Source organism: Calidris pugnax, unplaced genomic scaffold, assembly GCF_001431845.1.
Source record: "Calidris pugnax isolate Ruff unplaced genomic scaffold, ASM143184v1 scaffold56, whole genome shotgun sequence".
Taxonomy (NCBI): domain Eukaryota; kingdom Metazoa; phylum Chordata; class Aves; order Charadriiformes; family Scolopacidae; genus Calidris; species Calidris pugnax.
This window is the reverse complement of record NW_015090839.1, coordinates 17,566,811-17,579,266: the sequence shown is the minus strand read 5'-3', so window position 1 is coordinate 17,579,266 and position 12,456 is coordinate 17,566,811. Positions and strand designations below refer to the sequence as shown.

Genomic DNA, 12,456 nt, shown 5'->3' with positions numbered 1-12,456 from the left:
AACGACAACACTGAGGAAATTTGTGTAAAAACAAGAAAAAGGGAACATGCAACGTTCAGAGTGAATGCATAGGAAAGACTTCAAATGAGTGCAAAAGATGGTATAGAAGAGGCTACTGGAAGATACCCTTCAAAAAGTTGAACCTGTATTGAAATAAGAAAAATAAGGTGTGGATTTAAGTACTGGAAAGTTGAATATAAAACACTCGAGGATTGAAAGGGTTTTGAGGGGAGTCTTGCAAAGAGCATAAAACCAAATAAATTGCTTTCAAATGCAGGGTGAGAACCCTGCAGGAGAACATACAGCCCAAGATGGAAGAGTGCAAAGAAGGTAAGGTCATAGCAGAAAAAACTTAGTGACTTGTGTCTGCTAGAATGGAGCAAAGAGGGGCTTTTTAAGCTGAAAATCTCTCTTTAAGGGAGCCAAGCTGGAGGATATCTCATACTGAAGTACTGCCCACAGAAGTGGTAAAGCTGACTGATAAAAGGAACAGTAACAAATTGCTGACATTTATAATAGCAACCAAGATTTCTATGGGCACATGAGAGCCAACTGAGTTAATAGCCCTGCTGTGTAATCTGTTGCTTAAAGCTGCCTTAATACTAGAGAAATGGAAGGCGGCAAACATGATGACAGGTCTTAAGAGCTTCCTGAGGATTGGCAAGTCTGATTTTCAGTTCTTCTAAATGGTAGAAACAGCACTAAAGAGTGGGGAGCTGTTGGACATATTAGCAGATCTAGGGAAGAGTCAACTTTTGTAGAAAGAAATCGTATCTTCAGATCGTATTCAAGAACAAAAGTTCTTGAAGGAGTTACTGAGTTTGTGGAGAAGTGGTAAGATTGCTTATACCATATTTGGATTTATAAATGCTTTCAACAAAATCTTTTGTCAAAAGCTTTTCAAGAAAGTAAATTGGTGTGGGAAAAGAGGACCAATCTGTTTCCCATCCCTTAGTCAATTCTTAATTATTAAAAGAAAAAATCAGTTTTATTGGTGGGGAATTCTGTGTTGAACATACTCATAACTGATTTGAAAAAGCAATAAATGGTTACATAACATTTGTTGATGATACCATATTATTCACGATAAGAAAAATTAATCTACCGCAGAGAGGTGAGGAAAAGTTTTACTACATTGAATGGTAAAGTAGATGAAAGGGTAATAAATGCAAAGTAGTACCCATGGGAGAATTTCACATGTACGGTTATGGGCTCTAAATTTTACTGTTATGATTCAGTAAAGATACTGGAGTTACTGTGGGTAGCCTAGCTTATTTCATAAGGACTCAGAAAGCCAAGTGGCAAATTAAAATTTAATAGAAAAGAAATAAAGAATAAAAACAGGAAATACTGTGCCTCTCTCATCTCTTTAAAATTTTATGTGATTTTGGTCATTCCAACAGAAAAGATTTAAATAGAATTAGGTTGTACAGAAGATGTCAAGGTCAGTGAAAGATATGAAATGCCTTCTGTTCAGGAGAGTAACTAGATTGGGATTTAGCTAGATCAGAATTTTGGGGCTGGAAAGAAGATGATCTAGGCAGGATGTAGTGGGAGCCTGTGAAATCATGGATCGCATGAAAGGAGCTAATAGGGGACATATGTTCATTCTTCCTTCTGTTGAAGAGAGCTACAGGGAAGCAAATGAAATTACCAAGTGACAAGCTCAAAACAAACACACGGAAGTATTTTTTGGCAATGCATCATTAAATTTGTGGAACTCACTACCACAGAATTTAGTGGACAGTAAATGGATTCAGAAGAGAGTAAGATCAATGGAAGAAAAAACTGTTGGGTCACAAAGCATAAAGAAACTGACTCTGGCTCAGGTTTCCGAGAAGCAGAGAGAATATTCTGAGGATGTGTTGTTTGTCATATACCTGGGAGGAGAACGGTCCTGCAACTGTTTCTGTAACTTCATAGTTAACATTTCATAGAATATCTTAAGACAACTTAACTCTGAAGGAGTATTTTTCACTTAATTCTGAAAATCACAATCCACCAAACAACCCTCCTTCACATTTCTGAGAGTTTCACCAGGTTCTGGTTTGAAATTTGCTAAATTAGTTTGAAGATCTACGTTAATGTTTTTCAGATTGTTCCCAGTTCCAGAGAGAAAATTATTTTTGCCCAAAAATGGCATTTTAGTTCAATCTAATTTGAAAAAGCAGATAAAACAAGTCACTTCACCAGCTTGGCAACCGTGATGAGGTTGTCCAGAAAACTGGCATTTCATCAGAGTAGCAGACTCACCCTGACGGGTTCAGGTACTTTCTTCTTGCTTAACAAAGAATGTGTTGAAGTCAAACAGCTGTTCTCTTTTTTCGTTTCTTCCTGGTAGTTACGGTGTGCTGCTTTGGGAACTGTTAACAGGAGAAGTACCCTTCCGAGGAATTGATGGTCTTGCAGTAGCATACGGTGTTGCCATGAATAAACTCGCCCTTCCAATCCCTTCCACGTGTCCAGAGCCTTTTGCCAAACTCATGGAAGGTAAGCCAGCTGTGGGGTGAGTATGGCTTGTGCTGTTTCTAGAGTGCTGTTGAGCATTGTCTCCTTGTGTTGGTTTTGACACCTAAGAGCACAGATATCTCAAATGGCTTTATTCAGTGGTGCAAGTTGTTAATGAGAGCCACATTTGGCTGTCTGTGTGCTTTGACAGTTACCCTATAACAAGAGGAGTACATGAAAGAGATTTCCTTGGCATTTTTTATCATTTGGCTTTACAGGAAAACGAGGGCTATTGCTCTCATCATCTAGCTTGTTGTTTTCTAGTAGTGAAGACTCGTCAATACCAAAACCACCTATTTTGGTCTAGTTTGAAGTTTTCAACTTGTTTTCAAATCCGTAGCTTGAACATCTTGCTAGGTAGTGACAGATTGATTTGGAATGAAACGTTATCCTACTGACATTTCAGAGAGAGGGCTTACATGTGGCTTTGACATTTGAAAACAACTCAAATTCTCAGTCAGAATGATGTGATTTTCTGCTTTGTGTGTGGAAATAGTTCATGCCCAAGGTGGGCTACATATGGAGGAAAGAAATGTAGGAATTTGTCATCCGAGCTGTAGTAGTATTAAAAAGGATGCTGTGAGGTAGCTTTTGGGGTGCACTGATGTGACCTGCTCTGCTGGCTGTTGAAGTACTTGCATATCTCCTGAGCTTCAGTTGTTCCTTCTTCCTTCCCTCTCTCACAGTAGTACCTTTAGTGTTTTATTCAGAGCCCCTATTCCGAAGGATTTCCAGGTGCTTATGTGTACTAAACATTTTTATACCTATCTGGCAGAAAGAAAAACAGGTAAAAAGAAATCAAACACGTTTTATAGTCTTAATCAGCAAAGAATGAGTCTGAACATAGAACTGACATTTTGTGGCCTCTGATGGTGTTTTTAGCCCCAAGAAAGGAATTCGGTTCACGCAAGAAAATGTTTTTGATGGATTTCTCTGATTTTAGAATACTTTTGCATTTCTCTGGTCTTTTCTGTAGGTTACAGGCTTCAGGTAAATTAAAGCAGAAAATTTCACGCACTGTTGTGCTAAAAAAGAAATATTTTACGGGATGGTAAACAGCAGCAGAGATGCAGCTTGGAAGCAACATAAAGCAAGAAACTGCATCTGAAAGGTTCACGCACTGTTGTGCTAAAAAAGAAATATCTTACAGGGTGGTAAACAGCAGGAGAGGTGCAGGTGTAGTAGCTTGGAAGCAACACAAAGCAAGAAACTGCGTCTGAAAGACTTAATGGAACTACTAGCTCAGTGTTGTGCCAGAGCAGTTTATTTTGACATGGTTCCCTAAAACAAGGAGCCTGGATTTCTTAAATATAAGCGAGGTGTCTGCTGCTGGGATTAAAGATAATGCCCTCTATTGGGAAAGTCAGGTAGAGACACATGGCCTGTGCTTGAACCCGGCAGCGCAGGGGTGAGCACCCACATGGCTTTGGGACGCTTGGCTTCTCCATCTAGAGGGGGAAGAAGGGAACAAGAAAACAATTACTTCCTTGCCCCTTCACCAAAACTGTTTTTCAAGCAGGCTGTTTCACATCTCGGGTGAACTCTTGTTCCCCTAATGCTGCTTTTACGTTTGAATTACTGCCCTGGTGGTCTTCACTGAGACAACAAAGCTGAACTTTCCCTCTTCACAGAAAAGGCTTGTATGTTACAACTGTCCTCATTAGTGCAAATAATGGCAGATCTAGGCCTGGGAAAATGAAAGCCACGGGCCACCTGCATAGTTATCCTGTTCACTCACTCATGCGTTTGGCTGGCTGCAGCATTTTGTTTTACTTTGGGTCGTGTTTGCTTTGCCATGCTTAAAACCTGGGGTAAAGAGACAGGGATTATGGCACTGACAATCCAGCTGTATCACCCATTGCTACTAATTGGTCAGCAGCAGGGGACCTTCAGAGCACTCTTTAACACCCTCAGTTCCCTGTCTTGAGAAGAGAAGCAATTTGAAATCCATAAACACGAATGTGTTCTGGCTTACGCCTCCTGGAACCTGATCAGATGCTTAAATAACAACGTTTTGATACCAAAACCAACGTTTTGAAACCAAAGCTCCCAAATGCAAAATCTCAGTAACACTAAAATCAAGGTAAAAGACCTGCAAAACCAAGCCTCAGCAGTTGCACAGATTTTGTGAAGTGTTATTTATTTTTAATTACAACTGCTCCTTGGTGTATATCAGTCCACAAAACTGGTGAATAAATGTCTTTAGGACAACACCAATATTTTTTTAAGAATATTTTCTTTTTTCCAACTGTAAGGTCTAGGAAACTTTATAGTCTTTTTATAACTCTTGCCTCGTGCTACAGTAATACATGTCTTAAATTCTGTAACCATTTAGAGGAATGATAGTATGAGCATTTGAGAGAGACTCGTGTTAGTTTCTTCCATTCATGCATGAAAGCTATATGCCCTAGAAGTATACTTGAATGCTAAGTTTTTCTGTTCGGTTCTTCTCAAATTTTGGCGTGCAGGAGTCTAGCAGTAGTAAAGAGAATAAGGATACTTGTTGAATAAGAATCTGTGTATGTGCCAGTATGGGACAGTATAGAATAAGAAAGTGATGTTTTCTGCAGGAGTAGAAATAAGGTTGAAGTAAGAGGAAGGACTGAATAAGTAAGAATTTCCTATTCAAAAGCATTGCTAAGTCAAGCATTTTGACTTAATGCATTTTAAAAAACACATTCTTAATGATTTCGTAGCTTGAGGTGTTACTTCATACTGTTTTCTATTTCCATTTCTGTTTTCAATGTTCAATTCCCATCAGTGTGAAAGGAGTACCTTTTTGTACTGTTGCTAGTTGAGTTGCCTCACGTGGTAAGATGAGTACTTTAAATTCTGCTCTGTAATTGAGTATGTCATTGCATTAGATTGTAAATGAAAAAGCTTGTTTATCTGTGATTTCTCTTAAAAGCAAAAGAAAAAAGCCCGATCAAACAGTTGTGTCTCAAATAATAAAAAAGAACCCTTAAAAATAAGAAAACTCCAAATGCACTTATTTGATGTCATTATTTACTTGAATCTCTTATTTTCAGTCAAATTATGCCCAGTCTGCTTTGCAGGAAAGATTTTTCAGTTCATGGAAGAGATTCATAATGACTCAGCTTAATATTAGAGTTTGGCATTAGAAAGAACTCTGATAGATGTTCTTCTGCAGTGTGGCTGTAACTCTGCAGTGTGAGTGTGATAAAAGAACTGTTCGCAAGAGTCTTGCATTGTGTCTCCGCTCCGAGAGCATATACAACTTAAAGTAAAATATTTAAGGAAGTTATTTATGGTTTTTTTAATATTTGCTTGAAAATGTAACTTTCTTAGTTACAAAATTAGTAAACCTCTATTTCACTTGGCATATTATTGCGGTAGAACTTTTAAAGACCAGGTAGTTCAAGATCTTAAGTGATGTTGGCTATTATATAAGCGTGAAAATATGAATTCCATGCTTGACTTAAGATCAGACAATGGTCAATTCAAATGGGAAAAGGGAAAGATGGGGTGACACAGATAGTGTGTTTGCCACTCTTAGCCACTGGGGATCAGTAAAGTACTACTCATCCTCTCAAATCTCCATATTAAGAGATGCTTAACAGTTGCTTGTCTTTGTCCTATTCTAGATTGTTGGAACCCTGACCCACATTCACGACCTTCCTTTGCCAGTATCCTAGACCATCTCACCGCCATAGAAGAGTCTGGTTTCTTTGAAATGCCCAAAGATTCCTTCCACTCCCTGCAGGAAGACTGGAAACAAGAGATCCAGGAGATGTTTGATCAGCTCAGAGCCAAAGAAAAGGTAAGTAGAAAAAAACATTCCATGCTTGTGCTCTCTGGATTACAATTTTCCTGTTTCATAATTCAAGCAGGGATAATTGTTCAGTGCATCCCAGAGTTAATTTTGTATGTGCTTTACTGGAGCATGTAATAAGTCCCCAAATCAATGGCAGGTTATAATACACACACAAGAGCAGAATCATGAGTAAAAGAAATATCTGTATCCTGAGCTGCTACTCTTCCTAATACTTTATTTGAGCTGCCATTGTACACCGTGTAAACTCATTATGAGTTGTCTTCATTGTTTAATGTATCTGATAACTATTTCACTGTTAGCATCTTAATTGAGAAGCCTGATGATAACTGTTAATAGTTAAAAGTAGGAGGGGTAGTTTCAGCATACACACTCTAGCTGGCATTACAGCTTTGGTTCTGTCAGGTTTGTGTTTACCAGCTTTTGAGCACAGCCAAATTGGACAGATGATAATAAACATTAGTGCTACCAGGGGAATGGTCCAATAACTGTTATAATTGAAGTCCATCTGGGTAAATATCAGGAAACAAAAATGCTAGCAGGAATAAAAGGAATAGCTAGACTGCCCTCAGGTCTTGAGTACTTTATTCCTTTGTAGAAATGAAGAAAGAGAATTTTATATCCTGTTCACCTCATGAGTAAAATGTACCAAACCTCTGTGGTGGTGAGAGAGGTAACAATGACATTATTAAAAAAATTTAAAAATCTAAACTAAAATCTGTTGATAGTCTATCTGAAGTTTAAGTTGAATTCTTCAGTTTTTACCTTCTGCAGTGGAATTAGCCAGCTGGAGATAATTATTCTGAGTGCTGAATTATTTTGTCCTTGTGGTGAGAGGAGTGCAGTGAGAAGACGGTTTAAGATCTCAAGGACAATTTCAGTTGATTCATTTTGTCAACAAGGGAAAGATTGAAAAGTTTGCATTATGCATCTTTATGCCTAAGGAGCAGCCATGCTTGGTGGAAAATGATGGGAATGACCTCCTGGTGATGTTTTCTTCATTCTTTTTGATGTTAGAGCTCTGTGATTTGCTATTTTATGATGCATGAGATGGCAAGGTTATTTTTAAACAGTTGAAGTCAATAATGAAGTTAATATAGGTACTTAGTGAAAAGGAAAGAAGGTTTAATTCTGTTCAATGTTACGAATAAATCTTCCAAAACAGGTTCCCAAATGCATGGGACTCTCCAGTCGCTCTTACAGACACATTCATGTCAGATATCCAGCATGTTTTCTCATGACACTGAATTTAGGATTTGGTGCCTTTTCACAGACTCACAGAATGGCTAAAGTTGGAGGAACTTCCAGAGGTCATGTCATCCAACTCCCTTTCTCAGGCAGGACCACCTAGAGGCAGTTGCCCAGGACCATGTCCAGATGGCTTTTGATTGTCTCCAAGGATGGAGACTCCACAACCTCGCTGGGCAACCTGTGCCAGTGCTTAGTAATGCTCACAGTAAAAAGGTGTTCAGAGGGAATCTCCTGTGTTTCAGCATGGGCCCATTGCCTCTTGTCCTGTCACTTGGCACTGCTGAAAAGAGCCTGGCTCTCTTCTTTACACCCTTCCTTCAGGTTTTATATACAATGATAAGATCCTCCTTCCCCCCCAGCCAAGCCTTCTCTTTGATAGGATAAACAATCTCATCGCTCTCAACCCTTCCTTATAGGAGAGAATCATCTTCATGGCACTCTCTCTACTACGTACATTCCTTTCTTGTACTGGAGGGCCCAGAACTGGACACAGGATTCCAGGTGTGGTCTCACAAGTGCTGATGTCCAAATTTTAATACCAATAGGAAGGGCCTTGAATGGCAAGCATAGAAGTTCTTGAGGATTGTTTTAGGCTTTTGGCTTTCAACTGAGCCTTTAAACGGTGGTGCTAGCAGTGCTGTGAGCACAAATCATTGCTGCTGTATCTTCTGAATAGGTGATGTTAGTCTTAACCCACAGGTAACAAGGTATTTCTCCTTTCTTATCTCTCCGCAGGAGCTGCGCACATGGGAAGAAGAGCTGACTCGTGCTGCTGTTGAACAGAAGAACCATGAGGAGTTGCTACGAAGGCGGGAACAGGAGCTGGCGGAACGTGAGATTGACATCCTGGAAAGGGAGCTCAACATCATCATCCACCAGCTCTGTCAGGAGAAGCCTCGGGTGAAGAAACGCATGGGGAAATTCAAGAGGAGCCGGCTCAAGTTAAAAGATGGCAACCATATCAGCCTGCCTTCAGGTTGGTGACATGTGTCAGGTGAATCAGAACAGGTGAACCTGTAGCTTTGGTAGCTCCTTTCTACTTATACTTTGGCCTTAAAAAGTATTGGACGTACTTTGGGAAAAACATGCCTCTTTGCTATCAGGAAACTAAGTTTGATGCTCTTGTGGCTACCGTTCCCCAAAGTTCCAAGTATGAAGGCCAGAAATTAATTTGAGATACTACATGTTTGTTAATCTGTGGCTGTATATAGTTCAAAAAAATGTTGGTGTTGCAATTTAACATGTTAATACTGAAAATGATCAGTTTAATAAAAGATATACAAAAAATTATAGATGTTCTTGCTCTAGGAATATTTTACATAATGCTGCAGCAACCATTCTTAGTGCAGGAATCTAAAAATCACTGAAAACACATTGATAGCTGTGAGAGTACAGCCCTACATTGCTAATTCATATGTGAACTCATACTAATACACAAGTGACCTCTAATACCACCCTTCTGGAAGAAGTGTTAGATATTGGTGAGGTGTCAGGGAAGTTGCTCTTAAGAGTGAAGATAATGATTTTCAGAAATACTGAATCCTTAGCATTTCTGCTGTGGATTCTGCATGGTGATCCAAATTTGTAAAAGAACAGAAGTGTGGGTTTTATAAATCACCTAAGGCTCATTACCTCAAGGATTATGGCTTACATTATATTCTTTGTTTTCTGAGCGAGATTGGCTGTTCAGAAGAGCAATGATGATAAAAAGTGCATGTTAACTATGCCTTTCTTTAGGCCTGTAAACACCTATTGCTGGTGGTTTTGCTTAGCTTAAGAAACTGAGAGATAAGGTGAAAGGAGTTTATATAGGAATAAATTTGGCATAAATGTCAGTCAACACATGAGGATTTATGTGTGTATGTATCTCATACATATACTGAGAAGATATATCTTCATGAGTGTGAGCGCACATCTTTGTGCTGAAATAACTGCATATACAACGAGGGGGTGGCAATTAGCTGTATCACTTCATTTCTACTTAGATCCTGTAAATTGCACTCTTTGAAAGTTACCATAAATTATTGTTTCTTTTTTCTTATATTAAAAAGAAGAAGTTTAATGGTGTCTTTCCTCTTGTGTTTTGTTTTGTTTTTTTTCTTTTGGTAAACAGATTTCCAGCATAAATTCACTGTGCAGGCTTCTCCAACGATGGATAAAAGGAAAAGCTTGATCAGTAGCTGCTCCAGCCCCCCTGCAAGTCCTACCATTATTCCCAGACTCAGGGCCATACAGTGTAAGGAGCTCAATGTAGTATTGAATTTGGGAAATGTGCAGTCTGTCAGCGTGGTAAGATGCCAAGATTCTATATCTAGGACAGGACTGTAAAAATAAATAAAAAAATTAAAAAATACTAACATGTTTGCCTTATGCCCTGCACGTATGCATTTAGAGAGAAAAATGTTGGTGTTGGTGATGGGGGACAGTATCACTTTCTTTGGAGACCAAACCTTTACTTACTCACTTTCTTGAAATATTGCTATTTGATTGTATAGAAAATACATTCCTTAAGTGTACAAGTTAATTTTTAAAAATACTAACTTGCAGAATAGATCTGTGAAACATTATTGAAGTGGATTAAGTTACTGTTGGAAGGAAAGAAATACAGGGGGTTCACATAAAAAAAGAGAACTAGGCAGACAAGCATGTATTAGAAGTATGGAAGGGATGGTACTGAATGTGTAGTGTTTGTATTGGATGTCATGGTGTTTGTATGTCTGGTATCAAACTGGCAGTTCTGATAGAGAAACAGTGATGGCATAAAGCTGTAAAGTCTATCTCTACTGATTTTGAAGGGATATGGTTATTAGATCTGTGTTCATAAATGGCTAGAATTATGGGAAAGAGGCCTTAGTGGATGTTTTCATTACTATTCCTGTTCCAGCCTATATTTTATTCTTTATGTTGCTGTGGAACAAATTCTTTAATTTGTATATCTGTTTTTCTTTCCCATTTTCCACTGTTCTTCCCACTTGTGAAGTGACTCCTGCTGAAAGCAGTAAAACGTGGGGACGAAGCTCAGTCCTTCCAAAGGAGGAAGGAGAGGAGGAAGAGAAGAGAGGCCAGAAGAAAAAGGGACGCACTTGGGGACCGAGCTCACTTTGTCACAAGGAGCTAGGTGCAGGCGAAGAGAGGTAAGAGAGGGCCTGGAACCAGACTGGTTTCCAGGTTCTGGAACTGGTTATGATCTGGCTCACAGGAGGTTTGCCTATCCTCTTGGAAACACTTTTCTGCTTCCAAACTTATTTGCCTTACCGGAGAAGTCAGGGATTCAGAACAGATTACAAAACTGCATTGCATTCAGCCCCTTGTTAGTCAGTCCCTTCAGCACTGGTGCTTTCACTGTCTGCTTTACCTTGTTAGATATATTTGGAAGCAGTATAACTTCCTAGCTCTGACAGATTTTCTCTAGTAGCTTTTCTTTATTTTCAGGCTCAACTTTCTGTAGCTTCATATCATATCTGAAGCTACTTCTCTTTACAATCCTCAGCTATGCTTTTTGTTGTCTTAAATCCTATTATTTAAAAAGTATCTGGTAGAGCCAGGCAAATATCTTTTCTTTGGGCTTTTGAAAAGGACACGTATGCTAAGTGAATACATCCTGAAAGTGATTTTTGTAGAGATACAGGTTTTACCTCTGTTTCTATAGATTCTTGTTCTGTGGCTTTGTTTTTTGTGAGTGTGTGGATTATCCACACCAGAACTCCAATGGATCATGCTTTAAGCATAGGAATATTTTGATTTTCTAAGAGGTTTGAATGCCTTGTGATTTTTATTGGGAGTTTGAAGCTTTTTTGCCTGCTAAATTGATAGTTTGACTCTTGCCATATTTGTAAGCAGGGAAAATGAAATAACTGGTTATAATTTATCTTTAATATTATGTGCTCAGGTGTGACATTCCTGGAAAATAGACGTTTATATAATGTGTCAGAATTGCTGTCCTCTGCAAAAGGGCCTGAATCCAAGTGTTCTAGTGACGTTAAAATATGTTCTCCCTCAAAGGTACTCTTGACATGTAACAGGGCAATGTGGAGGAAGCTTCTTTGCTGCCTATACTTCACCTGTTCTATAGATGAAGTATATCATTCTACAGAATTAAAATAGTTGTCACACTTTCCAGTCATTAATTATATAAAAGGGCAGGACATCACTGAAGCTGATAGAAAAACACTTCTGCTTTGAAATCATGTTCTTAGAATTCTGGGAATAAGGCTCTTCAGTTTTCTCTTCATTACTGTGCAGTCTGAAGCACTAAATTGCTTTTGGGCACAGACAGCTGGAAAGGAGTTGCTTGGTAACTATGCTTGCTTTTAAAACTGTCCTGTTCTCTCTACAACGGAGATGTTCTATAGTATTCATCACCTTTTCCAGGGAGACTCAATACAGCTGTGGTGTTTTGCAGGGTGTCATAATACGATAGTTTTGCCGAGAGGGCAGTGTGATTAACATACAATGAAGTACTGCTTCTTGCTGAGATCATGCCAGACTGCAGACTTTAATTTCAAGGGAGCAGAGTTGCAGTAAACATTAGTGACTCAAAAGGTAGAGTGCTTGCTATCTTTGGTGTTTTTTAATTCTAGCTTTAGAGGTAGGGGGATTAAAATTGGAGTAAAGTTAAGACCTAAACTTAGGATAGAAAAGTTCAGTTTAAGTCTTCTCCATGACATCGCTCTGGTAGCAGCAGTGCTGCTATTCCACTTGCTTACATGACTCTGTGATCAAGGGAACATGAAGATTCATCTTTTTTGTCATTTTCCGTGTGTTCTGCACAGGAGGTAATTCCAAATTTAGGCAAGACGTGCAGTGGGAATTGCAGTGAAATTCTCTAGCATGAGTAAACTGACCTATAATTAATATCAAGTAAAGGCAGTCATTAAAAGGTTATACAGTGATTATTCACCCTT

General features: G+C 38.8%; 1 protein-coding gene across 2 annotated transcripts in view; it reads left to right on the top strand.

The window, feature by feature from the left end:
• The window catches only part of MAP3K9 (mitogen-activated protein kinase kinase kinase 9), a 55,223-nt gene that overhangs the window by 26,164 nt on the left and 16,603 nt on the right, over positions 1-12,456 (top strand). For both annotated transcript variants that reach the window (XR_001412024.1, XM_014941922.1), the window contains exons 3-7: positions 2,342-2,490; positions 6,114-6,289; positions 8,288-8,528; positions 9,666-9,788; positions 10,533-10,686. Coding sequence is in view for 1 of the 2 variants with exons in the window: in XM_014941922.1 (XP_014797408.1) it covers positions 2,342-2,490; positions 6,114-6,289; positions 8,288-8,528; positions 9,666-9,788; positions 10,533-10,686 (843 nt within the window). In the remaining variant the exon portion in view is untranslated. The remainder of the gene's footprint in view (positions 1-2,341; positions 2,491-6,113; positions 6,290-8,287; positions 8,529-9,665; positions 9,789-10,532; positions 10,687-12,456) is intronic.